Source organism: Tachypleus tridentatus, unplaced genomic scaffold, assembly GCF_004210375.1.
Source record: "Tachypleus tridentatus isolate NWPU-2018 unplaced genomic scaffold, ASM421037v1 Hic_cluster_2, whole genome shotgun sequence".
Classification (NCBI taxonomy): domain Eukaryota; kingdom Metazoa; phylum Arthropoda; class Merostomata; order Xiphosura; family Limulidae; genus Tachypleus; species Tachypleus tridentatus.
The window spans coordinates 17,398,739-17,425,059 of record NW_027467782.1 but is presented as its reverse complement, the minus strand read 5'-3'; the positions used below and the strand labels follow the sequence as shown (position 1 = coordinate 17,425,059).

Genomic DNA, 26,321 nt, shown 5'->3' with positions numbered 1-26,321 from the left:
ATTAAATTTCAGGAAGAACATTTTCATTGAGACCAAAATGTTGATGTAACTTACAGAACAAGGAAAGTTGAAAGTAAGTATTACAGTCATGTCATAGAAATGCCCCTTTACGTAACAATGAATGGGCTAATTGAAACAACAGCTTTGTACGTTAAAAATGATATTGATGCAGAATACAAAAATAAACATTTTCAGAGACAACTTAAACTGATTCGGCAAATTCATGACATTGGACATACATACAGTTTTACTAATGGAAGAATATTACAGATATTAATTTACAAAAGTATTTGATTATATGGTATTTGAGATGAATGACGAGATGTCTAGTATTCAGTACGTGTTCCCAACATTCCTAAATACACCGACTCCAAATAAATAATCATTGAAAGGATATTACATCACAGTTATTTAATCATTATTCTAATAAATCCCAATCCCTTCGGCATCAGTTGAAAGTAAAGTAAATACATCAACAGGCTCATCAGCTAAAACAATAGCATTCAAGAAGGCAGCTTATTTCACACATAAGAATAATAGACGTAAGGTTTTCTCAGAGGTTGCTAAAGCCCATAGGAGTTTATTAATAGTTGCATCAAGTGTATCCAAAACCAAGCATAACTTTAGTAAACTGAAACCGGTAAAATCACACTCTAAAAACAACACGACCAGTGAAAAACGAGATGAACTCGTGGTTTTAATCAGTGAATGTAATTTAACTGACGAAAATCCATAAGAAATATAGTCAGTGTTCTCCCTTCTGAACCTGAGGAGAATTAAGATTAATTGTTCATAGAACACAGCTAAATATAATAAATATTACGACCTATTTACACTGTGAGTAGGTATGTAACTCATGATAGTTCTTAATAAAAATGAAACTGGTGGATGAAATAGTTTTGTGTTAAACGATCCTAAGATTATGTAGTTCTAGAAAAATATGACATTTAATTTGGTTTTTCCACTATTTATAATAAACATTCGTTATTTAATGTATTTATGTATGCTCAGACTTTGAATAGTTTACATGCAAAGTGATTTTCATTTTATTATAGTCTTCACATTTCATTTGCATAATCTGTAGAACTTCCTAAATGAATATCAAATGACTTTTGAAGTGAATATTTATATTTTATTTCCCATTTTCTCTATTATATCGTTAAGTCTATGTATTATTAACAAAGTACAAATGATTAAGTTTAAGAAATGAAAATATGTTTTAAATGTTACTATAATATTTTTAATCTCTTTTTTTCTCATACTTTATTTAAAATTTTCCTTTCCAGTCTTTATCCTTTATTCTTGTTGCAGGTATGATAACTTGTTCCTGCCAATGTAAACCGATGATGTTGTGTAGTTATTTTTGGGCAAAAGTCGTCCACAAATTCTTTCATTAATGCTTGCACACGCGAAAGACGCCATGTTTCTTAAACATTTCTGCAAGTGAAATTACATCAAGTTAAATGTAGGCAATCATGAAATTTTCAAAAAAAAAAAAAAAAAAAAAAAAAACTAATTAATATAGAAATGCAATTTAACAGTTTAGCAAATTAATATAAATAATGAAAAAACCCTAGTTAATCACTAAGTACACCTCAAGAGTGTTTATGTCATTAACACTTACAGTATAATATGTTTATCTATACACAGGCCCGGCATGGCCAGGTGGGTTAAGGCGTTCGACTCGTAATCCAAGGGTCGCGGGTTTGAATCCCCGTCGCACCAAACATGCTCCCCCTTTCAGCTGTGGGGGCATTATAATGTGACGGTTAATCCACTATTCGTTGGTAAAATAGTAGCGTCAAATTTGGTGAAGATCCATCAACAGAGGTTGAAGTTGTCATAAAAAATGCAAAAATGCTCATTTGACAACAAAAGTTAAAATTTGTATCTTCTCCATGTACCCAATAAACCTCCATACCAAATTTGGCAAAGATATATATAGACGGGTGAAGTAGTGCTAAAAGAATACAAAAACACCCAATAAAAGTACAAAGCTGAAAATCTGTTTGTACCCAATGCACAGACATAATGAACCTCCCTACCAATTTGTGTGAAAATCCATTCACACCTTACAAAGTAGTTACATGGATATAAAACAGATAGTACTATATTTTTTGTCAACAAATATAACTCAATAAAACATTTGCTCTAGAACAGTAACTTATTTTTATTTTAGGTAAAGTTTATGAGATATACAAGAATTCCCCTGTAACACGTGTATATTAAAATAATGTACACTGTGGATACAAGATTTACACAAAGTTCAAGGCATTCTTCAAACAGATGCTAGGTAAACTATTAATTGTGTTCATTCATGCTTCACAGTGTTGTAGATTACATAGCTCTGAATATTTATCATAGAGAACTCTGAAACAGTTTTACAAAAAAGAAATTTACTTCTACATAATTTCTTTGAAATAGCAACACAATATTCTGCCCCTTTCATTGGTTAATATTATTTTATAAATTTCCAGCAAAATATGATTCCACAAACACTAAATATTGTTTTTACATGTGCAGAGTTTATGCATTTCTTTTTGTAAATTCAGAAAAGCATTCAATGTACTTTATCTTAAGTAAATGAAATACTCATAACAACTATAAACCAAATAGAAATTAATAATTTGCAGTTGTGATCAAAAACACATTACTTAAAGTAAAATGCATATAATACAGTGCTTCTTAGTGCAGTGCATTAAATGTATGATACATTGTCATGCCTGCTGTACAAATAAATATATCAATAAACATAGATAAAAGAATTTCTGGTTACAGATGATCTTCACTTGTATCTCCTGGGCAGTTATCTGACAAGTCTGTAAAATCTGCAATGAGAAAAGAAATTTATACTTAAATATTTCTTTAAGGGTGTTCAGCCCTTTCAAAATAATTCAGCTGTTATAATTTTGGTCTTATGAAACAAGGAATAAAAAGCAAGCACTGAAAACTTTTTTTCTAAAATTACATAAAATATATTGTAATAGTTTCAATGTTTTGACAAAACATTTTGTTGATATAAGAACATATTGTGAGTAACCTTTCTTAACCAAAGTAATATATGACAAGTTTTAGAGTTCACTCGTTCCTTCAGTAGAAAAGCTCATTGAAAGCACGTATTTGTAAATATTGTTTTCTGTGGTATTCTCTTAACAGCATTCCAGATCTGTTATTAACTTTTGTGTAAAATCGATCATACTGTTCCTTTACTTACAGATTTACATCTTACCTACAAGTAGAGAGCCACTCTGAAAATAAAAACATTTCATTAAATAAACCAATATGAAACTAGGTATATGAAGTTACCATTAACATCTAATAAATCTGTCCTTTGCAATATTCAAGACAAACGTGGTTACACATTTTATGCACAAAATCTGAAACCTGAGAATACAACCCAGTCTCAACAAAGAATCTGATGAAGATGACCCAAGAAGTTCATTGTTCACAGAAAATAATAAAGAACAGGTTACATGTGTTTAAAAAAGCTCACATTTGATGAGTGGCTTGTCCACAAAACAGTGGTGATACATTCAAGGAATTATTTTATGAGTTGAACTGAGCACAAGTTTTACCTTGTATGAAAAACACTGTCTTGTGTAGTAAGGTGGTTACTGATATAGGCAAATATAAGGTTCTGCTCTAGAACTCCAATGTATTAAGCAACAGTAACTGGGCCTACACATACTGAGCTGTCACTGTCATAATATTTAAACAACACCTTATGCCCTAACTGAGAGAATTCTGTTGTCATAACTTGCAGATGATTCAACAAAAGTTTCAAGAAAAATATTCACTAATCCTAGGTGTGTCCTTTGTCCACTGTCATAAAACTATAGAAATTGGGACTCAGAGAAAAAAATTACATTGTCCAAAAATAAAGGAGTGTGTGATAACATCTGTTATGTCTTCTGCTGTCAATGTACAATACTGTCTGAAGTGAAGAGTAGCTTCTGTCCAGTTGCCCTGTCATTGTAACCCATGCTAAAAAAGTAACTTTTGATGGTACTGAGGCATGTTTATACCTGGTACTGCAACACTAGTGGCCATCTGAGCTCCACTACTTTCCATGCTTATTTTCACAGCATTAAGAGTTCATTCTGTTAGTTGTGGCTGCCCAGAACTTCTTGCTTTCTGACATGACTGGAATGTGATCTTATTCACAGTAGCTAGCATTATTACAACTGACTTAATGATCTTTTGTTAAAATGGACAATATTTAGTTATCTGACATGATGAAAATATGGTTAATTCCCAAAATATTTTCACTCATGACATGGCTCTTTCTAATGTTAGGGACATGTATATACCTAGTGCATGGGATATTTACACCCATAAGTATTAATTTCAAGGACCAAAGTTTTCTAATTCAAATATATCAGTTTGGTGTTACATTAAAGACTATTTTGTTCTTTTAGGATTGAATAAATTTCTTCCTCAACTTAATAACTTGTTTTTGGTTGTTACAAAACTCAATGTAAAGAAAGCATCAAACAAAATTGGGTTAAGTCACTCATTTTATCTGTAAAATAACAGTGGTTAGTGTGATTATTTGAAGCATTACTATGTTTTTGTTTTCATGATTTTGGGTGATATATTTTTTGAGAGACCTATATACACAAGATCCTGGATCTAAAACTATTTGGTGTATAAATATTTTCAAAAAGGTGTTGAATACCAAATACTCCAATTACAATTCTCCGGTAAATAATAATATAAACTGTAAATAAGTGCATAAGTCTCTACTAACTTAAATGCTACTTGAAATATATTTCTGCTTTCATTCTTGATACGTGTTTCTAGACTACATTTTATTATGGCAGCACAATTAAAATGATTCAATACTACAGTAAATTACAACCTACTTGCCACAAAGTAAAAGTACATGGAGATCATAACCATGCAAAGAAATATGCAAGATTAACAGATTTTTGTTTATTAAATAATTAAACTCTGTTACACTAAAAATCTGAATCATTTCCCATGAACAGTGTGGACTAATGATTAATTCTTAGAAGAAAAAATATTGCAATTCTAAGGTTGGATAACTGTTCATGTGAAGAAGCATAATATACTTTAGTAAGAAAAACTGAAGTTTTAACACTTTACACTTTGCAAAATCTATATCATGTTTGAGTTATATTCTTTTAACTTAATCATGAAAGTTTGATAACAAAAGTACATTTTTCATGAATACATCTAGCATTTACATTTTTTTTTTTTTAAAGTGAGGAAAGGTGGTTGATGGACTTTAGCTTCATAGCACCCAGCATACACTATTCTACATAGACATAGGAAGGATGATGAGCAAGTTAATAAAGCTCAAGTTCTCAGCTGGTCATCTTATAACCAACTTGTACACTGTATAAGATACACATTTACATAACAGGTCATCTTATGAACAGTGATGACGAGAAACCCACTTGTAGAGAAAAAAACATCTTATAACCAACATATACACTGTATGAGATACATTTTTATATAACACCATAGATCACTGCAACTTAAACAAAACCAAAATGTTAATGTGGATGTATTGTTTCAAATCTGTTTTTGCAACATAAGAATGTAAGGTCAGCATTCACATTTTACATGTAAATAACTTGCATGTTATAAAGAAACTCAAAAGCATGCAAATACCTACACATGAATGTAATCAGTTAATTACTGGGCTCTATTAGTTTAGACCTTCAGAGAGAGCTTGTTTGATTCCCACATAGCCATACTTATATTTAATAAATTTCTTAAAATAATATATAGTGTATACATAAACACCATGATAACTTCCACAATTAAACTATCTAAAGTCTTCTTGGGTCACGTTGTCAATCATTGACTTAATATGACCAAATATGTTTTCATATCACTACTTACAATTCAACAGTTCTTGGAAGTACTTCATGTTTATAAAATAAAACAAAGATATTATTTTAGTTAGTTCAACTACAGCACATTGTTTAATTTTACACAATTATATTTCAAAATTTACAAACATTATTTTTTTACAATTTTAAATGGTACAGAAAGGTTTTTTTCCAAACTAATTTTGTAAATTGTTTGGGAAACCTTGATTATATTAGTCAAACTAATGTTGTAAGAGACAACACAGATAATGAAATTTTATATCAATTTCAAGTGAATAGAATCTGTAAATCAAACAGGCATCATAAAGGCAATACTATTTTGATACAAAGTGTATTGCTTCAAGTTTCAAAAGTAACAACTTAAAAACAAAATCTTAGGGACAGGAAATCACCTTGCAAAGTCTAGTGATTATACATCTTATTACTCCACAGGTACAAAAATCAAGCAATTAAATTTGTTTTCTTGTCCAGTAACATGAACTTGGAAGTTTTGTTCCAACAATTACAAGAATTCCCTTGAACCAAAAAATGTATAATGTAACATTAATTTAGTTAGAAGATGGTACCTAACACATTACCAAACAGTGTGAAGAAAAAGATAAGACAGAAGTATGTATTGAAAAGCCACCTTTGTACCTCCAGGAGAAAAAGGTTAAGTTAAACTAAAAAACAAATGCATGATATGAAATTAAATAGAATTTATCAATGTTATTTGGTAATTAAAGAATTTTTTTATTGTTTTGTAGATGGTATTAAATGTTACTTTATGTTTAGTATTAAATTACCATGATGCCTACTTAAAACAGCAAGGAGGAAATTGAGAATATATAACTACAGCATATAAAAATTATCATGAAGATAAAATAAACTGGTTATTTAGCATAGCTTTAAAGAAACATTTTAGACAAAATATTCATGCATTGTGTAAGAATACAGGTGATTTCCATACAATGAGTTATTACAACTGAATGAAATTTATCGTATCATTCTAAAAAAAAATACTTGGTGAAAGCAAATAAGTCAATATTTTAGCATTTTGAATTTACATTAAACAGAACATTGCATTTTGTTTTTATGCCACTATAAGTTTATTAATATATGACAATGAATACTGTTCAAAATGTCATATATTACTCTCAACAGTTTAGCCTAATTTTTGTTTAGTGTTTGATCTCAGTTTCTATGAAAACTGACATATTTTAATAACAATCATATCACAACTTTAACAAAGCTAACTTACAATTCATCAACATCTTTTATTTTCACATATTACCCTATATAACATTTGGTGAAAGTTTGGGATATTGTCTTACTAGAGGAAGAATAATCCCTGCATGAAATGATGATAGGTTAGAATTGACCTTCATCTGTAAGTAATATGGGTGTCATCAATTTTGTATCGATTTCCAACACTACTGGATGATACATAGCCCACTGTTATAGCTATTTTATGTTGATTATAATCAGAATTCCTTCTATGATGCATGAACAAACAACAACCAGTCAAATGATGCACATTTAGTAATTCCAGCCATGCACATCCTCAGTAATAGTGAAAAATCTCAACAACCCTGGCAGTTGATAGGCTTAAAACTTAAATAACCAGCTGATAGTGCACATCCACACATTACTCTGATGCTGGTGTACATTAAAAGAAATCATTCTGCAGATGAATTGAAAAATTACAGGGAACATTGTCAATAAAAAATGTTTTCCTCTGTATCACTGAAAAAACTATTGTTTATATACAAAAACAAGTTAACTTCAATATTTTGTTTTCATATTCTACTTACTTTATACATTGTGGTTTGAAATCAGATAGATGCAATGAACAGCAGTTCAGATTTAACTTCTGTCTTCCTCAACTTACAACATAATAAGCATTTTGTTTAATATCAGAACTCATCAGCTGGAATGGATGAGACACAAGAGATTCTATGTAATGCTATTTATTCATGTAGTACACAAGTTACCATTTAAATACTGAAAGCTGGCAATGTATTAGGAAGCATAACTGTCCTGAGGTGTTGGTTATTTTCATGCAAAAGGAGGAAACAATCAATAATAATTGCATTTTATACACACGTTATTCATTAATTTAATAATGACTTCCAATACTGTATAAATCAAACACCAATTAAAAAGCTAAAAACCTTTTTATACAGTTCTGTTTCAAGTACACAGCAATTACTTTATTACACAAAGCATAACAGTACCAGCCCAATCTTTATATTAAATGTTTATTGTCAGGAACATAGAGATTTTGAAGAACATTCACAGGTAAATAATACAGAAATAGAGGAAAATAATTGTTTCTAATAGTGATATAAAATAAGGTGTTGTGAGCCAACCTTCATAAAATATCATTGAGGTCGTTCAAGGTCCAAAATGTCTATTACAAAGATGTAAACAATAACAAATGTAACATTCTGAACCACATATTACCCAAACTGTACTTCAAGATCAACAGTCACAGGCATAAGTCCAGCTTTCCACACACACAGTTGTACTACACATAGGTCTGAAGTACAAGGTCAGATTTCTGGGTAATCAGTCCACTGCACCTTCAAAGGATTCAGAGAGATTAAAAGGTACTGGAGAAAAGCTCCCTACTTGAGGTAGCACACTGCTGCTATTGTTCCCCAGTCATCTAAAGAATAGTTAATATAGTCCACAGCATATTACCAGAATTTCCAAGCTGCTCTAACATGGTATATTGAATGGTTTCTGGATGTCATCCTTCACATATGATGGAAATAAATGTCAGTAGCTATGTGATACAGGTTCATATACTCATAACTGATGTACAAACAGATCAAAACTAAATTTCACAACCTCCAACAGTTACATTTAAAATTTAATTAAACTTTAGTATCAATGTATATGAATAAACTTGGCATCAAAACATAGTTAAACATCAAGTCTTAAGATTTTACTTTTATAAGAAAACATTTAAAACCACTCTTAATATCCCCTAGTATGAGAATTACAATATTTTTTTTCTAGGTCTTTCCTCTTCTCTCATTTATTTACAACCCTTCTCTGAAGTACAGAATTCAATCTAAATTAATCATTGTGATGTAAATATTACTCAGGAAAGTCCAATTTTTATAGTTTTAATCTTATTTGCTAATGGAACCAAGCTAGAAAATCTAACCCTCTTCCCATGCTCACCTGTTATATCCTCACAAACTTCCAACAGTTCTCTCATTTTTTTATACTATATCAGTTATAACCAACAGAGAAGCCACGTTTTAATCTCTGCAATGATGTATAATGCTACATTTGTATCAGTACAGAATTCTGTGAACTGTCTTCAATTTGAAAGTATCTTATCATATTCAGGTTGAGCAGTTAAAGGAACTGATTTAAGCCTCTCTTGTATTAGTTAGAAAAACCAGTTAAATTAAAATAATTACAGGACACTGTTTGCATTGTATGCTATTATTCTATCTTAGGTGCATTATGTAAATAAACAAAATAATAATTTAGTTACCATCAATATAAAAAAGTAGGTATTAACTTTCACCAGCAACCAAAAACAAAAGAAATGAGGTAAAATATATTGTATTCATTATAAAAGGTATTATATTAATTGTAAAAGGTATTATATTCATTGTTTTCCATAAATATTTTTCATTTATGTGTTACAAAAGTAAATCAAATGAAAAAATTAGAAACTTTAGTTTAGACAAGTTTATATCAGTTAAGATTATGAAAACAAAAATCTTCATGAGGTATACTCATGAGTAATTTGTACATTAAATCATTCAATAAGGTAACATAACCTTCATGTTTACCAAGCTATGGGATTGTGTGGCGGGATTATTAGTTATATATTATTCATAAGTAAAAATTATAATAAAATTAAATATAGATGAAAGTAGCTGTGACAAGCTTTTAATTTATTTGAGATGAAGAACTGTAGTTTCCTGTTACAAACAGTAATCATTTTAGAAAGATAAAAAGGTAATTTATGTTTTTTTTTCATGGTAGTTACAGGGTTGGTCAAATTGATCAAATCTGTATAGTTAGGGTGAAGAAAATGATATAAAATATACAGTATTAATGAAAAACAATGTTTGAGAACTATTTAGGATGTTTTAGAGGTTATGCAAAAGATATTTGAATATTTTCAAATGAAATGTATTTCTAATCTGAACACAAAATCACTTTAAAGTCAGAGCAGTCAATACAGTGATTCCATATATTCACTGAGAAATCTTTAATAAAATTACTTAAATAAAAAATATTATTTTTTAAAAACAAAAGACTTGCCGAAAGCTTGCCAAATTTTGTGAAGATAGACACATGAAATACATTAACTCTTACACAACAAGCTTGCTCCCAAAGACTGACCTCATAACCATTTTGAACTTATGATTTTCATGCTATAAAGTCTAATACAGTATGTGTTTCTCCATGAAATTTTGTTGATCATCAGCAAACATTACAAGATTTTCATATGCAAAATATAAGATTTTTAAGCAATGCTTTTCTCATGCACTTTTTATTCTAATGTTGACTATCCAACATGCAGAGACATTTTGATTTTAAGATTAAAAAAACTTTAATGCATGAGAAAATGTTCATATTTCACAAGTCTTTGTAATCATCAGGTAATTATCAAATTTTTTAGAAAAAACTTTATATTTTATTGTCACTATTGTATCTCTGTACAGATGATAACCAACCTCATAACCAACATGAAAAGTTTGAAAATATATATAAATTATGTTTCTTCATTCTAGAATGACTACATTCTAGGATGAAAACATAAATGTTTATTCTAAATAGCTTAAATCTTAATGTTATACATCTAACAGATTTATTATTTTCATGTTATTGACCTTTCAACTGTGCCTAACTATTAATACAGAAGTTGCAATGATACACCACATATACACTCATGTTATCATATCCAAGAGATTAAAACTGGTCATTATATATTGACCTGTCTTTGGTGTCTTCTCCTGAGCCAGTACTTTGTAAAATATAGTTGTATTTCAATTATAATACATTACACACACATCATTACAAACAAGTTCTTAAATTTCAGTAAATAAAGAAGTATAGAAAACAATTATCTTTTCTAGTTACAAACTGTGTACTTGTTTGCTGTAAGCTGCTAAGCCTCATCAACTTTCAAACATAGAGGATGTAAAATAAAATCTTTTTAGGTTTTATATATACATTTTGAAATAACAAAAATCATAAATTATTATACCAATACCATATAGTTCCACTACAATTTATCAAGCTTAGTAATTAAGCTATATTTCGGTCTTAAAAAAATATGAATTTTCAAGCTCACCAATGTCTTATCTTACTACTTGAAAACTAACATAAAAGAAAGTTTGCCAAGCAAATACTTTCCAAAGGCTGAGAAAACCATTTATGGGACATTCTCAGCTTTTGATTGGTTATTTGCATGTTCATGGATGAAACAGGTGTAGATATGCAAGCATTTAAAAAAAAAAAGTGAATTGATTCAATAAATATATGAACATCTCAGAAAATAGAAAAGATATATTTGAGTTTGTAATTATTGATAATTTGAATATCTAATTCATAAGTAGCTATAGACTTTGCATCTGAACATATCAAAATCTAATTTCAACCAATGCTGCATTTAACTTTTCATGTAACATGCAGAAATTGATATTTAGGGTGTTTTTTTTTTAGTATTTATTTTTAAATTAAGAACCTAACTAATGTATAATACTAAATTTAAATTAAATGAACAATTTGATGCCAAACGTATTTACATACAGTCCCAAAATAGTTTAATAACATTTTGTATACACGTCTATAAACACAATGGCATGGCCTGTGACCATAAGAAGATACGTCAGTAGGATTAAAAGTTATAGTATGGAAACTATGATAGTAACTTTATGATCAGGTTACTAATACTGACCAACCATGTGGAGAAAATTAATAAACATATTGATGGATGCAATTTTGAATTATCGTGATGACATTATAACACCTCATTTGAAACCAATAACAATCATTTTTGTATATCTCTGTGTTTCAGAGTTATTTGTCTCTCACCCAACATATATATATATATAAAATTCTCACCTTCATGTGCTGTTCCATACCATACACAGTAAAAATGTGTACTTCTGAGGTAAGCTGTCAATATTTCCAGTTTTTCTGATGGCTATAGTAAAGAAGACCATTATCAATTTCTTTATATGCTAATTTAAGAAAATAACACTTTTAACCAGAAAAGAAAAAGTTTATACATTTCTATGCTAATATATTTTGCCAGCAAGTTTTTCTGATAATACTCATTTTAAGATAATAATTTTATCTGTGGAATTATTTGAAACACAAATGAACAACCTCTTACTGACTAATAGTTTTTCACCTTACTGGAACCAAACACTACTCTAATACAGTATACTCACATCTAATTCCTCTTCTTCTTCCTTTTCAGCATTACCATCATCATCAGATTCATTCAAGTTGGCATCAGTCATTTCACTGTGTGGCCAGAACCACGGTTCATGTGGTACCTCAATATCCTGAAATTCAGTGATGATTATAACTGTTTCTAAAAATTTCTGAGCAGAAAAGAATAAGCTATATACTCTAAGTTCTTTCTTTTTAGTATGAGTTGTTTGATGTTACATTACCCACAATGTTTCTAGAATATTTTCTTAATTCACTTCAGACCTGACATGGAACAGTAAAATGTTTTTGAAATATTGTAAGAGATGAAATAATTGACAGGTTGGTGCCAAAGTTTTATGAAAGAAAATTTTGCATCTGTACATATATATACTATAATTTTGTGATTTTTTTTTATCTGAAAGAACTAACTAACTAAATTGATTTATCAGATGATACTTATACCTGTTAAAATGAAAGTGTTTCAACTTACTGTAACAGCAGAATGTTCTAACAGTTGTGGTACTAATACTAATCACTCATTTTAAAGTTACCAACAATCCTATTAGGATCAATAATGTCAATAATTTGAAATATACAATGACAATAAATGTGTTTCTAATCTTTAAAAGATATTTTTTACAGTAAATATTAGAACAAAACACAGTTCAAGGAATAAGAAATGATACAGTCAATATATTTATGTATCTATCTCAAGCTATTGGTGTCAAAACTATAAATAAACCACAAAGCATCCAAAAAGAAACTTTGAAAGTTACTTTGAAAATTTTATTGAATGAGGGTTGAAGAAAAATTAGATTCTAATATATAGAAAAAAAGGAGGAGAATTGTAATCCATATCAAGAACTAATTTTTATCAACACACTTACTATGCTCTTATCCAGTTGTTCACATGCTTTCTGGCTATTTCTCAAGTCAGCAAGAAGTCTTTTCTGAGCTATTTTGTTCCTTGAATACTGTTGGAAGTTGGTTTTTGCATTTTCTGCATCTTCTGCTTTTCTTTTAACCATGGCTAGGTAGAAAGCTTTCTTTTTTTCAGCTTGAATTTTATCTTCTGCTTCTTTGCCAAGTCCAGTTCTATTTGCTTTAACTACCAGAGGTATTGGCTGTTGTATTCCCGAGTCTATTAACAAAACAAGAAAAACAGTGTCTTCTATACATTTCAAAAGGCAGTTACATTTAACCTAAGCTTAGGCCACACAAGAAAAGTGCTACAGAAACCTTTTAAAAATTGATAACTTTAAACATTAATAGATATACTTGTTTTGTTCCATGTTTTACTATTTTTATTGTCTTTTGGTGTTTTAAGAATTAACTTGTTTATTCAAACTTGGATCCATTAGTTTAAATTCATCTTATAGATATTAGCAGGTTATAATATAAATCAGGCTGTATTACAGCAAATACATAAATACAATTTATTATTAAAATTAAGTATATTGTTAGTTCTAATAAATTATGTTCTATATAGTTAAAGATAAGCTTTACTACTTCAGTGTGCAGACAAACTATTCAGAAAAAAACTGGTTCTTAAACATTAGGCTCAACAGTAACAGTAAATAATAGGCTACTGGTATTTGGTATCAACTATTTATGTTCTGGTTATAAGTTTTGATACAATGTTTATGACTAGTATAAGAGTCAAGCATTCACAATTTGTAGGATTTATTTGGGAACCGAGGACTTGCATGCACTTTTAAGGAAGCTAATAATGAAGATGTGCAATTTTTATGTAGAGTTTATACATTGGAGCCTTTCATAATTTAACAACAGGCAACAGATAGAGATATGTAGACTGTGGGAAATGGCAGCAGAATTTCAGGAGGAGCTTAAGCTATTATGTGCAAGGAATAAATCAGCTAGTAGTGACTTTCAGGAAGGCACAATGAAAAGTATTAGAGTAAAAAGTAATAAAGTTAGTTACAAAGTGCCTATTCTGTTGAACCTGAAGACTAGGAACTATTAAAGGCAGTTACATTTAACCTAAGCTTAGGCCACACAAGAAAAGTGCTACAGAAAGAAAAACCAAAAACAGATGGAAGAAAAACCAAAGGATCAGCAAAGGATGTGGATGATGAGGAGGATATAGTTATAGGTGATTCCTTGAAAAGGCATGTGTGTGCAATAACCAGCATGTTAAAAAGGGAGAAAAGAATCACATCATGTATTCTAAAGATGGCTGGTATGGGTATTAAAACTTTTATTAAAATAGAGAACAATGTTAAAGTTTTCTTAACCTGAAGATGACCTAAGAAGGTCTATTTTAATAAGTTTTAATACCTATACCAGCCATCTTTAGAATATACTTCTACTTCAAGTGGGTTTCTCGTCATCACAGAAAATCAGATTATCCTACCCAGTGACATAGAAGGAGAATATAACTGACAGAGCAGAAAATTTAATAAAGGGAGCTTGCAGAGATGCATTTAGTTAAGAATCATTTAATGAAAAGAGTCATAAGTTAGTTTTATCAAAGATGCTGCCAAAATTAACTGTAGTGATGAAGCTATAAATAGGTCACTAAGGATAAATGCTTGGTTCAAGTATGAACAGCTTTTCTGGTTGATTTATGGGATACATTGAGTGGAAATAGATTTATTGTAATGGATGGGTTATATTTAAATAGGGTAGGGGCAGGCTTGTTTGTTATAACTCTTAACTCAGCTATATGAAAAGAATTACACAAGGTCTAAACAATTGTCAAGGCCCAGGAAAACTAAATGCAAAATTAATAAGAGGCAAAGAAATGTTTAGGATATGTAATAAGCATAGGAGTTATAAGATTAAGTTTAATTGTTATTATTGTAATACTAGAAGTATAAGAAATATAAAAGATAACTTTAGAGCACTAGTAGGAATGGATCATTTTTATATAATGAGAATAATTGAAACATGATAATTGTAGATGATTTTGATACAGAAGTTCCATTCTCTAAGCTAAAATGTATATATTTTTAAATATCTTAAATCCAGCCCTTACTTATATACTTGTGAAGCATTTTCTTAAACTCATTTGAACTTGGTGCACCCACAACATCTGAAGACAACCCATTCCAAAACCTGACCACCTTTAGAAAAATAAAACTGTCTTAATTAGCTAAAGATCACTCCTATTTTGCCAAAATTTATACCTGTGTTCCCTAGTCCTGCTACTCTCACTGTTAGTTATGAGAAAAACAATGCATCAATACTATAAATTCCCTTTACAATCTTGAGCACCTCAGACAGATCTTCGTAACTCTTCTTTCTTTAAGAGAGAACAATTAAAGATTTCAAACTGTCCTCATATGACAACCTCTTCATCTTAAGCACCATTCTACTAATCCTTCTCTCAACCATTTCCAACAAAATCAGTGTTTTCCTAAGGTAAGGAACCCAAGACTGAACATAATATTTAAAGTTTGGCCTAATCAATGGCTTGTACAATGAAATTATAACCTCTATAGACTTGTATTCAGTACTTCTGCAGATACAATATGAAATCCTATTTGCACACTTCTTGAATGACTTCAGAGACTGATGGCTATTACACAAAGCCTTCATGTAGCTTTGCACAAAATTCAGAATAAACCAAATCTCTTGTAACACTTGGTTATTCCCATCTACCATAAATTTTCTCATACAGCTGAGTTAAGAGTTATAACAAACAAGTGTGCCCCTACTCTATTTAAATGTAACCCATCAATTACAATAAATCTCTCTTTTTCACTCAATGTATCTTATAAATCAACCAGAAAAGCTGTTCATACTTAAACCAAGCATCCACACAAAAACTGCATCTGTGGTATCTCCCTTTATTATATCTCCTGCTCTATCAATTATATCCTCCACTTACACTGCACAACAATTTTTTTGAACCTTTTGCTTCCTGAAAGGTTTTTGCTGATTGTGACAGGTACCTAGTGGGTATGCACAAATATAGTTTTGGTTTTGCTTCATCATGTAGGAACACTGAGAAGTAGACAGTTAACTGTTTACCAGCAATAATGTATTTAATTGCATTTATGTTTCTAATATACTGTTAAGTTTAATATCATTAAGTGTTTTGCTCCTGATTTTTGTTTGTATTCAATGTCTGGTGCATCATGTTGCAGTGTCTAACAGTAGTCAGCAAGCATTGACGGATTCCAGTTGCCCTGATATAATTTTTTCCGTTGTAGCAAAACTGAAAATTTAGATGAAACGGTACATAATGGGCAAATTTGGATGTGCTTTTCTTGATCAGCAGCCAAAAATCTACAAGGAACACCCAACAGTGTTCAAGAAGCATACACGTTGTGCAGTGTTATTAGAGTATAGAAGATAACATAAAATTTTAAAGTGTTGCTCAAAACAAACACTTGAAGTGTATTTAGGAAGTGTTAGAGATTACACAAAAAATATTTGAGATTTTGGGGACAAAGTATAGTGTTTTAATCATAACATGAAATCTTTTTGTACTGAGACTAGTAACAAAAACTACTCTATTTTCACAAACAAATCTTTAATAAAAATATTTCATCAAAAAATCAGATTATTCATTTACAAAATACTTGTCATCTTTGCTAAATATCTACCACACTTTAGGTAGATATACATGTTGTGTCAAAAGTTAGTGCAAATACTTAACATGTACAAATGTGTAGATGAATTGGTATATACACTGCTGGCCAAAATCTTAAGGCAAATGAACATAATGGAAAAATATGTATTTTGCATTGTTCGACTCAACCACTTATTTGAGTAGAGTTTCGAAAGGTGAAAATGAGAAAAGGCAAAATACAAAAACTTTTTTAGTGCTTAATATATAAAATGTGAACACTATGAAATTAGCCTAAATACTAGCTAGTCAAAAGTTTAAGACCATACTGAAACAAAGCGTTAATTAGTAAACACGTAACGAAATTTAGGCATCTGTGTTCAAGCACTAGTGTTGTCAACATCTCCCACTGACATCTCCTGTGTTACATTGGGTTAAAACATGGCAAAGGCTAAAAAGTTGACAGAGTTTGAACGTGACAGAATTGTCGAGCTGCAAGAGCAAGGTCTCTCTCAACGTGACATCACTGGTGAGATTGGGCGTAGTAAAACTGATGTTGCAAATTTCTTAAAAGACCCTGAGGGATACAGAATGAGAATTTCAAGTGATTGGCCCAAGAAAATTTTGCCAGCATTGAGCAGGAGGATTTGATGGGTTGTCTGGCAACACACCAGCAGATTGTCGAACCGCATTAAGGTCCTTAAGGACACAGAATGCAGCTCAAGAACAATAAGAAGGCATCTACAAGAGAAAGGCTTTAAAAACTGTAAACGTCTTCAAAGGCCACACTTCCTTCCACACCACAAGATAGCTCAGTTAAACTTTGCTGAGAAGCACCAAACATGGGATGTAAAAAAGTGGACAAAGGTTTTGTTCTTTGATGAGAAAAAAAAATTAACCTGGATGGTCCAGATGGCTTCCAGTGTTACTGGCACAAAAAGGATATCCAACTGGAGACATTTTCTACATGACACAGTGGAGGAAGTTCTATAGTGATCTGGGGTGTTTTCTCCTTCCATGGAACAGTGCAGCTTCAGGTTATACAGGGCATCAAACAGCAGCTGGCTACACTGGCATGATGGAGAGAGCATCCTTATTGACTGAAGGCCCTTGCTTGTGTGGAAATGACTGGATCTTTCAGTAGGACAATGCTGCAATCCACAATGCCTGCAGGACAAAGGACATTTTTCATGGTGAATAACGTGATTCCTTTGGACCATCCAGTGTGTTCTCTTGAACTGAACCCCATTGAAAATGTTTGGGGGTGAATGGCAAGGGAAGTCTATACAAATGGATGTCAATTCTAGACAGTGCACGATCTTCATAAAGCCATCTTCACCACTTGGAATAACATTCCAGCCAACCTTCTGCAAATGCTTATATTGACCATGCCAAAGCGAATGTTTGAAGTTATTCACAATGATGGCCATGCAACTCACTATTGAGACCTCTTGTTGGGCATTTATTACCCTGTTTAGGACTTCTTTTTAGTATGATCTTAAAATTTTGACCAGCTAGTATTTCGGCTAATCTCGTGTTCACATTTTCCTTATTAAATGCTAAAAAGTTTATTTTATTTTCCCTTTTCTTATTTTCATCTTTTGAAGCTCTACTCAAATAAGTGGTCAAGTCAAACAATGCAAAATACATATTTTTTCTTTATATTCATTAGCCTTAAAATTTTGGCCAGCAGTGTATTGTACTGAGCCCATAGTAAGAGGGTTAATCTAAGCCTAACATTTAGTGCTAATGACCTAGTTATAACTTCATCCTTACAGTTAATTTTGGACAGTATTCTTGGCAAAATTAAGTTATGAACTTTATCACTACCTTGTACTTATTAATCAGCTCTTCTGATCTACCTATCCCTACATCATTAACCCATACTTCCACACAAAAACTGCATCTCTGCTATCTCTGTTTATTATATCTCCTGCTCTGTCAATATCCTCCACTTGTACTTCTGGGTAACATAACCTGATTCTTTTCTCCCTATTTATTCCACAGACTATCCTATCCATATGTCAAGGAAACACCTATAACTATAGCCTCCTTTTCATCCACATACTTCTCTGATCCTTTTGTTTTTCTTTTCTCCAATAGTTCTCATATGCAGAAGCTAAGAGCTGAAATTTGTTGCTCAACAGACAATGCTTGTTATAACCAAATTTGTTCCTATTTCTAATAACTCCTTTTAACTTCCTGAAAGTCACATTTTATGTGTAAAGCCACTTTTCTGCTATCTCTAACACTCCATCCCTGTTAAATTGCCAGAAATGAGTATTTTCCTCAGTCATATACTCTTTTATTTCCAGGGTCCTTTTATTTTTCATGGTATACCATTCTGGGGTGAGTGCTTCTGAGGCAGGAATGCTTTCTTTTTTCAACTTCATACTAGCAACTACTTTTACTATAATTACCACCAGTATGCAACAGGTACTGTCAAAATGAGGTGTCCTGTAAGATCATTTAGACACCTACCAGATGATATTATGGATTGACACTCGTGAACATTCGTGAATACAGCTAATCTTGCTGTTCTTCATGTTGAACAAACTGTGATTGATTTGAATAAAATGTAGGGAACTTGATTCACCTACTGCACAGTTTCCAGAGCTCTGTTTTCCCAAGACATTTTAGCACCCCAAGCTGTATGAGTAGAGCTTGAGAATCTGTGGTAGACAAGAGGCTTTTCAACCAAAGTTTTTGAGTGTGTTCAACCACTCTTGGAGAAGAGGGCAAAGTGAGGGGTCCTTCTTCTAGGGTTCTTGGATGTTTTTTTCATATTTAAGTAAGAGTGGCTCCAGTCTTCCTGGGAGCCTACTCATAATTTTGGTTCATATTTTGCATACAGTTATCTCGTTGGGGAGTGCAAAACCCTTCTCTTTGATCAGTGCCAATTTCAGTTATCATTCATGGAAGTTGGTTCAATATATCGTAATTCTGAAACCAAAGCAGTTCCATCCTAAGTCCTTGGTTGAGTGCAGGTTCCACATAATTCCAGGGTTAAGTAGAATACACCTTACCTACATGGTTAGGGACTGAGAATGAATGTTCATAATTCCAAACCAGATGAATTCTGTTCCATTGTTGAGTATGGCATATGGGATCCCATCATTCCGAGCCTCAGGTGTTACCTTTTGGACTCATTCAGGTGGAGAAGAGAATCTGTCCACTTAAGTGTTGCTTACTTTCTTGTTGTTATTCTGATGGTGCCAAATGCAACATTTTGTGGTCACAGTATATATATACACACACACACACACACACACACATATAATATTGTGGTCTAATAGCCATAGCCAGCAACATAGGATATAGGTACTACAACCCCTTAATTCAAACCCTGAGTCATAGAATCTCGGCTGTCTGGTCAGGGGTGGCCTACCTGATGATTACTCATATTCTGTTCTGCCTTTGATAGAGGAACTAAGCTCCAAGTGAAGAGCATATCTGTTTGGGAGGTAGGGTGTAATTTCCACACTCTTGTACCATTTTTCTCTTAGTTCATTCCTGTTCTGTACAAATGCTTTGTGTGTGGATCATGTCTGCACTGCCCCCTACACTTTTATCAATGTGAGATTCTAGCTATAGTGTTGATGGATGGTAAGTATTATTGGAAACCATTTTTATTTTAAGAAAAAATGTTAACTTTAGATAACTTTATAAAATAAGGATTCTAGAGACTTCTAATTTCCCAGTAATCTTGTAATTTGTAAGAAACTAAATCTGGAATGTAATTACCACTTTTCTGTTCTTTAAGTCATAATAAATAACATGTTGTTGTTTTCTTTGTTTGCACTTTTATTTTTTATAAAATCCTACTTTTTTATTTACTTTTGCACTACCAAAATAATTAAAACAATTTGTCATTTTCAGACTTTCATTTATATTTCCTGGTAATATTGAAACATGAATGTTGTAAAGTATCTTTAAAGTTGATATAGTCATGTGAAGAAAGTATGCAAAAATGGTGTCAGTTAGCCAAAATGGCCATTAACTTAATTAACTTCTAAATACGTAAGGATATTATGAGTTTAGAATTTAAATAATAAGTTAAAAAGTAACTGAAACATTGAAGGGAATATTTTACTAATAATTGTGTTGTTTGTTCTTAGTTAAAGTTGAAATTTGCAAATAGGATTTGATTTTATACTGTATCTATAAAACTAAATATGTTCTATAATTAAGCACTTTAGTGATTTTCTTTTCCAATGTTCTTTTTTAAGTTGTCTCTCAAACATATTCATAAGAATTTTTGGTTTTTGAAATTTTCTCCCAGGAAATTATAAGTATTCAACATTGTCACTATGTTGTAGAAATGACACTAAACATAAAGCATTGTAAAACTATCTCCAGTTTGCACATCTAAAACAGTGTTGCTAATACTTGTGTTTAGGCCTGAGTATCATTAGGACACCTGCATTGTTTTATTGCTATTAACAGTAGTAGAGATCTAGGCTTAGATAAGATCCAAGGTCAGTAATAATTATTTATACACACACAAATGTAGATTAGATTAGAAAGTAACATACCTAAATTACTTGTTCTAATAAGCTACATTTTAATACATGTATATAAGCTCCCACATGACCTTACTGACCTGCACTGTTTGAGGTAATCTACTTAACACAGACAACATTGATCAATGACCTACTTTATCAATATGTATATGCTCAATCTGAAATCTGGTTAAACAATGTTTTGCTCAATAACATAATAGCAATCAACCAAATAACTATAAGAAGTCCTGTATTTACACTGGTATTTTGGACCTGTAGTCATGGTAAAAAACATGAAATCTTGATTTTTATTCAAAGTACACTTCCTCTTGGAAAAAATAGCATTAATAATCTTTTCTCCATAGACATCTTTTTCTGTGCATGTAACTCAAGGTTTTAGTGAGTTACATTTAAAAGTTGATTAAACTATTTTATTTTTATGATATACTAATAAATATACATAGCTCATAATCCATATTTTAATAGGATACAAGTTTAAAGATTTTACTTTCAGAAGGCAATATTTAAAATTGAAAAACTAGAATTTTCTAGTGTAAGAATTGCAACATTTTCTAAAGTCTTTTTTTCTTTAATTTATTTATCACCCCACCAAGAAGTAAAAAATGAAATTTAAAGTAAATCACTTATTATGATATAATTTCACTTAGGCATACTATAATTTTTCATAGCCTTTGATATTACTTGGTTCCAGAGACATGAAATCAAATCCATCTTGCCACACCCACCTGTGACGTCCTCTTTATTAGAAATTACCAATAAATGTTTGAGCCACTCAATACGGTGTTACTTAAAAACCAATAGAAATCCATGGTTTTCATCTGTCAAGTGATTTATCATATTGCAATGATTCCTGTAAATATAATTCCATATTTTGCTTTCAATTCAACCTTGATTGCCATGGGAAATGCAATGTGTAAAATAGTTTAGTTTAGTTAGATTAAGTAAAATAAGTACTACTGTTACTACTAATAATAATAGGCCTGGCATGGCCAGGTGGGTTAAGGCATTCGACTCGTAATCTGAGGGTTGCAAGTTTGAATCCCTGTCACACCAAACATGCTCACCCTTTCAGCTGTTGGGACGTTATAATGTGACAGTCAATCCCACTATTCATTGGTAAAAGAGTAGCCCAAGAGTTGGCAGTGGATGGTGATGACTAGCTTCCTTCCCTCTTGTCTTGCACTGCTAAATTAGGGACAGCTCGTGCAGATAGCCCTTGTGTAGCTTTGCGCGAAATTCTAAACAAAAATAAACATAAAAAAAGGTAGTATTGTGATGCAAAGAACTGAAATAATAGTATAAACAAAATTTTAAAAAAATACCAAAAGCACACAAGCAAACAAAAAACTAATAATAATATTTTAAAAAATGTTCATGAGTAGCTTGTGCATAATGGAATTCAAAAGCATAACAAGAGCTGCATATTTGTCACATGATTTACCACTTATTAAGGCATGAATAGTAATTAGTCAGGGGTTATAAAGGCAATATAACAATAAAATTTAACAATGTGTATACATATACACACTATTATGATCATAAAACTATTTAGTATAAACATTAGTAGTTTAATATCATAATTTGAAGTCCTGTTTCTTTACTGTTTCAGGGTTACACCAGTAACAAGGCTTCAGGTTTAGATATTACACAAAAAAAAAGTTTGTAATTCTTTAGACTAAAAAAAAGTATTTTTAATCTAAACATGGAAATGAACACTCAGACTAGTATACAGAAATTCTCTATTTATATATTTATACATATGTAAGTATTCATAGATACATTTTTAGTAAAAATACTCCATTAAAAAATATTATCTTTGGTGTGCAAAAAACTTGTGTTTACTTAAAGCCTGTCAAAATGATATGAATACATTGTAATACTATAACAAGCACAGAATAATTATTAGGTCAGTTCCTGGGATTTAGCCTGTCGTGAGAAAGTTAAACGATGAAGAATCAATCAAAGTTTTTCATGTCAGTCACACACATTCTTTAACGTTTTAGGTTTGAAACATTATTTTTTTGGACCATTTGGTTCTGGACAAGTTATTAGTGCTCTCGCTCACCAACTTATACTTGATTGTACTTTTCAGTCTTGTGCCCTTTCTGAGATATTTTATAAAGTGATATAACAGTAATTTTGAAACTGTTTTTCTACATTTCCTTCTAGTGTAGAACAGGAGGGTGTTTGTTTGAACTCTCTTTACAGTTAGCTATAATTGTTCCGTAAGTTTTTTAGTTAAAATAGATATTTATTGTAATAATTTCATGTAAGAACATTTTCTATGACAGTTGGCTCATTCTGAGACTTAAGAACTGTGCTGTAGATTTTTTTTTGAAAAGTGATTTTGATGTTTTCAAGATTCATAGTTTATTAATGTTCAGTCAAACATGTAGTAAGTCATGTTTCGTCTGATGAGATATAACTTGGCATTAGCACTCCCAAGTAAATACAGTACTAACTCTACTGTTAGTAAACTTAATACAGTTTTACTATTGTTACCTTGTACGTTAAAACACTCAATTAATTACTTTAACTGATAGTAAAAGACTTAGGTCATCGAAAGACTTTCCAAACAGTTTCATGTTGTGCTTTACCAAACCTCTGTCATGTCTCTAATATTGATTGCTAGGTGATGATTTAGTGAAAAAAATTACCATAAATTATCATAAAAAAAATGAAAAGCGATACGCCCAACATTTGTTTTGCTTGTTACACTTTGTATTTCCTCCTATAACATTTTTTTTTCAATAATACTGTAAGATTCCTAATCTCAAAATCAATTTTAAAGTTTTAAAGATCCATTTTTATACAGACTAGTTAAATCCAGTTTCTGGAGTCCTCCGCAATAAGTTATCGTGTATTTGAACTATATCTAGTTACCTCAAACTTACCACTGCATCTTACCTCTTATCATCATGAATATGATAGTACCTTTGGATATCTTTGCATATGTTCACTAGTATAAATCCAACTTTTTACAATGCTCAGGCATGGCCACGTGGTTAAGGCACTCGACTCGTAATCCGAGGGTCTTGGGCTCAAATCCCCGTCACACCAAACATGCTCACCCTTTCAGCCATTATAATGCGGTTGTCAATCCCATTATTCGCTGGTAAAAGAGTAGCCCAAGGTGGTGATTACTATCTGTCTTCCGTTTAGTCTTACACTATTAAATTAGGGACACATAACCTTCGTGTAGCTTTGCGCGAAATTCAAAATAAACAAAAACTTCACACCTGCTTGTAGCGTTTTCAAGTAGTTATAGTAATAACTAGAAATTCTAAATTAACCCAGAATTTAAGGGATGAAAGGTATCAAAATGTATATCAACACAATTATGGACTTCTATTCAATATAATTTGGTCAAAAATTACAAAATAATATCGCAAAAGTCTATTGGAGGCAAGTAATAAAGTTAATGTATGAAGAAATTAATGTTAAAATAGCAAACTAAAGTTGCCATATCTGACTGAACTTTATGTAGGTATACATGAGTTATAAAACAATAAAATCTATTGATCAGGAGAAGCTATGTTGCTACTAACTATTTGTTCAATAAGATATCAAAAACATATTTTTAATCTTAAGTATCAGATCTTTGTATTTTAACTCAGTTTTATACAAAAATGTGCTGAAAAATTCATCTGCTTAAAACAGACCTAAATTTCAGAATAATGTAAATGTATCAATAATGTAAGTTGTTTAACACTAAAAATGTCACTTTGAGGTTGTTTTCAAGCTGAACATCTATTGTGATGGTTGTTAAATGATTTAATATAAAGCTCTAATAACAGTTGGAACCCAGCTTCAAATCTCAAAGCTTATTTTAACATAACAAGTGTGAACGTGTAAATGTTAATGCAAGTTCTAATTATCTGGTGTTCAGATACAATAAACTAGTTAATATTTTCTCAAAATGTATTCCACAAAGATACTCATATCTACACACACTATGTTGTTTGTAAGTCTGTCTGTGAGATTTGCATGCAACTTCCTCCTTCCAATCCTTATGGAAACAAGATGGCCAAAGAAGGTTTATTCTAAGACAACTGGTAGGAAGCCAAGTCTTGAATACAAGACCTTTTAGTCCATATATGGAACAGGCACAGCTGTGACAGCACCAAAGTACGTGAACTTGGCTGAGGTGTCAATGAGCTCATTCCCACAAGTACTGTCATGGCCAGTTATCCAAACAAAACTGTATGTTAGTGGAAGATGAAGAAGATGGGCCAGTTGTTGCTGTTTAATATTGACAAGAACAGGATGAAATTTAATGTGATTCCAGAGCTAGAATCACTGAAAATAGTTCAATCATTGTACTATTTGTACTATGTCATCCAGGGCAAGGTAAATGGCATGCAACTTGGCAGCAAATAACAAAGCAAACACCGAGTCACAACAAACTCTGGCACAGTCCACAGAGTTGCCTAATTTTTGAACCATTTGTGTAAATCGAAATAGAAGAAAGGTTCAAAACATGGTCAGCAAATAGAAGACAGTACCTTCTAATCAGGAGTATCTACCATCCTCAGATGGCTCAAAGAAAGGTCACAGGTGTGGATGACAATAAGCCATGGTGGGATAATGTTGATCAGTGGAGATAGCAATATCATCCAATGACATGCCCAATTCAACCAACTATCCCTGCATACAAAAGCCTAAAGGAAAAATGACAGACCATCTATTCAGAAAGAGCAAATGGTGGAGGTTAAGAACAGGTTCGTAGGATTTGGTGTACAAGCTTTGGACTGAATAAGTGAGAAAACCCCCATGCAGAGCCAAAGCCCCAGATGGTGAATGGGGTACAGCATCTTCAAAGGTGAGGTCCTGGCAGAATCATAAACTCATTGTCCAATTTTGATCAAATGCAAGCACCTTGAGCACAGAACATTGATCCACTTGCTTAGAGGTGGTAGAGAAGACACAAAAGATATTTAGTGCCCTTGTACACTTGACACATAGCTGTTTGATGTGATGAATGAAAGAAAG

The 26,321-nt window shown here is 31.5% G+C and overlaps 1 protein-coding gene across 1 annotated transcript in view; it reads right to left on the bottom strand.

The window, feature by feature from the left end:
- Positions 1–348: 348 nt before the first annotated feature.
- Positions 349–26,321, bottom strand: part of LOC143242160 (G patch domain-containing protein 11-like) — an 89,208-nt gene continuing 63,235 nt past the window's right edge. Inside the window, exons 2-6 of the mRNA XM_076485476.1 lie at positions 13,157–13,410; positions 12,284–12,400; positions 11,952–12,033; positions 2,777–2,828; positions 349–1,437 (exon numbers count right to left, since the gene is read on the bottom strand). Of these exons, the coding sequence (XP_076341591.1) occupies positions 1,428–1,437; positions 2,777–2,828; positions 11,952–12,033; positions 12,284–12,400; positions 13,157–13,297 (402 nt within the window). The 5' untranslated portion in view covers positions 13,298–13,410 and the 3' untranslated portion in view covers positions 349–1,427. The remainder of the gene's footprint in view (positions 1,438–2,776; positions 2,829–11,951; positions 12,034–12,283; positions 12,401–13,156; positions 13,411–26,321) is intronic.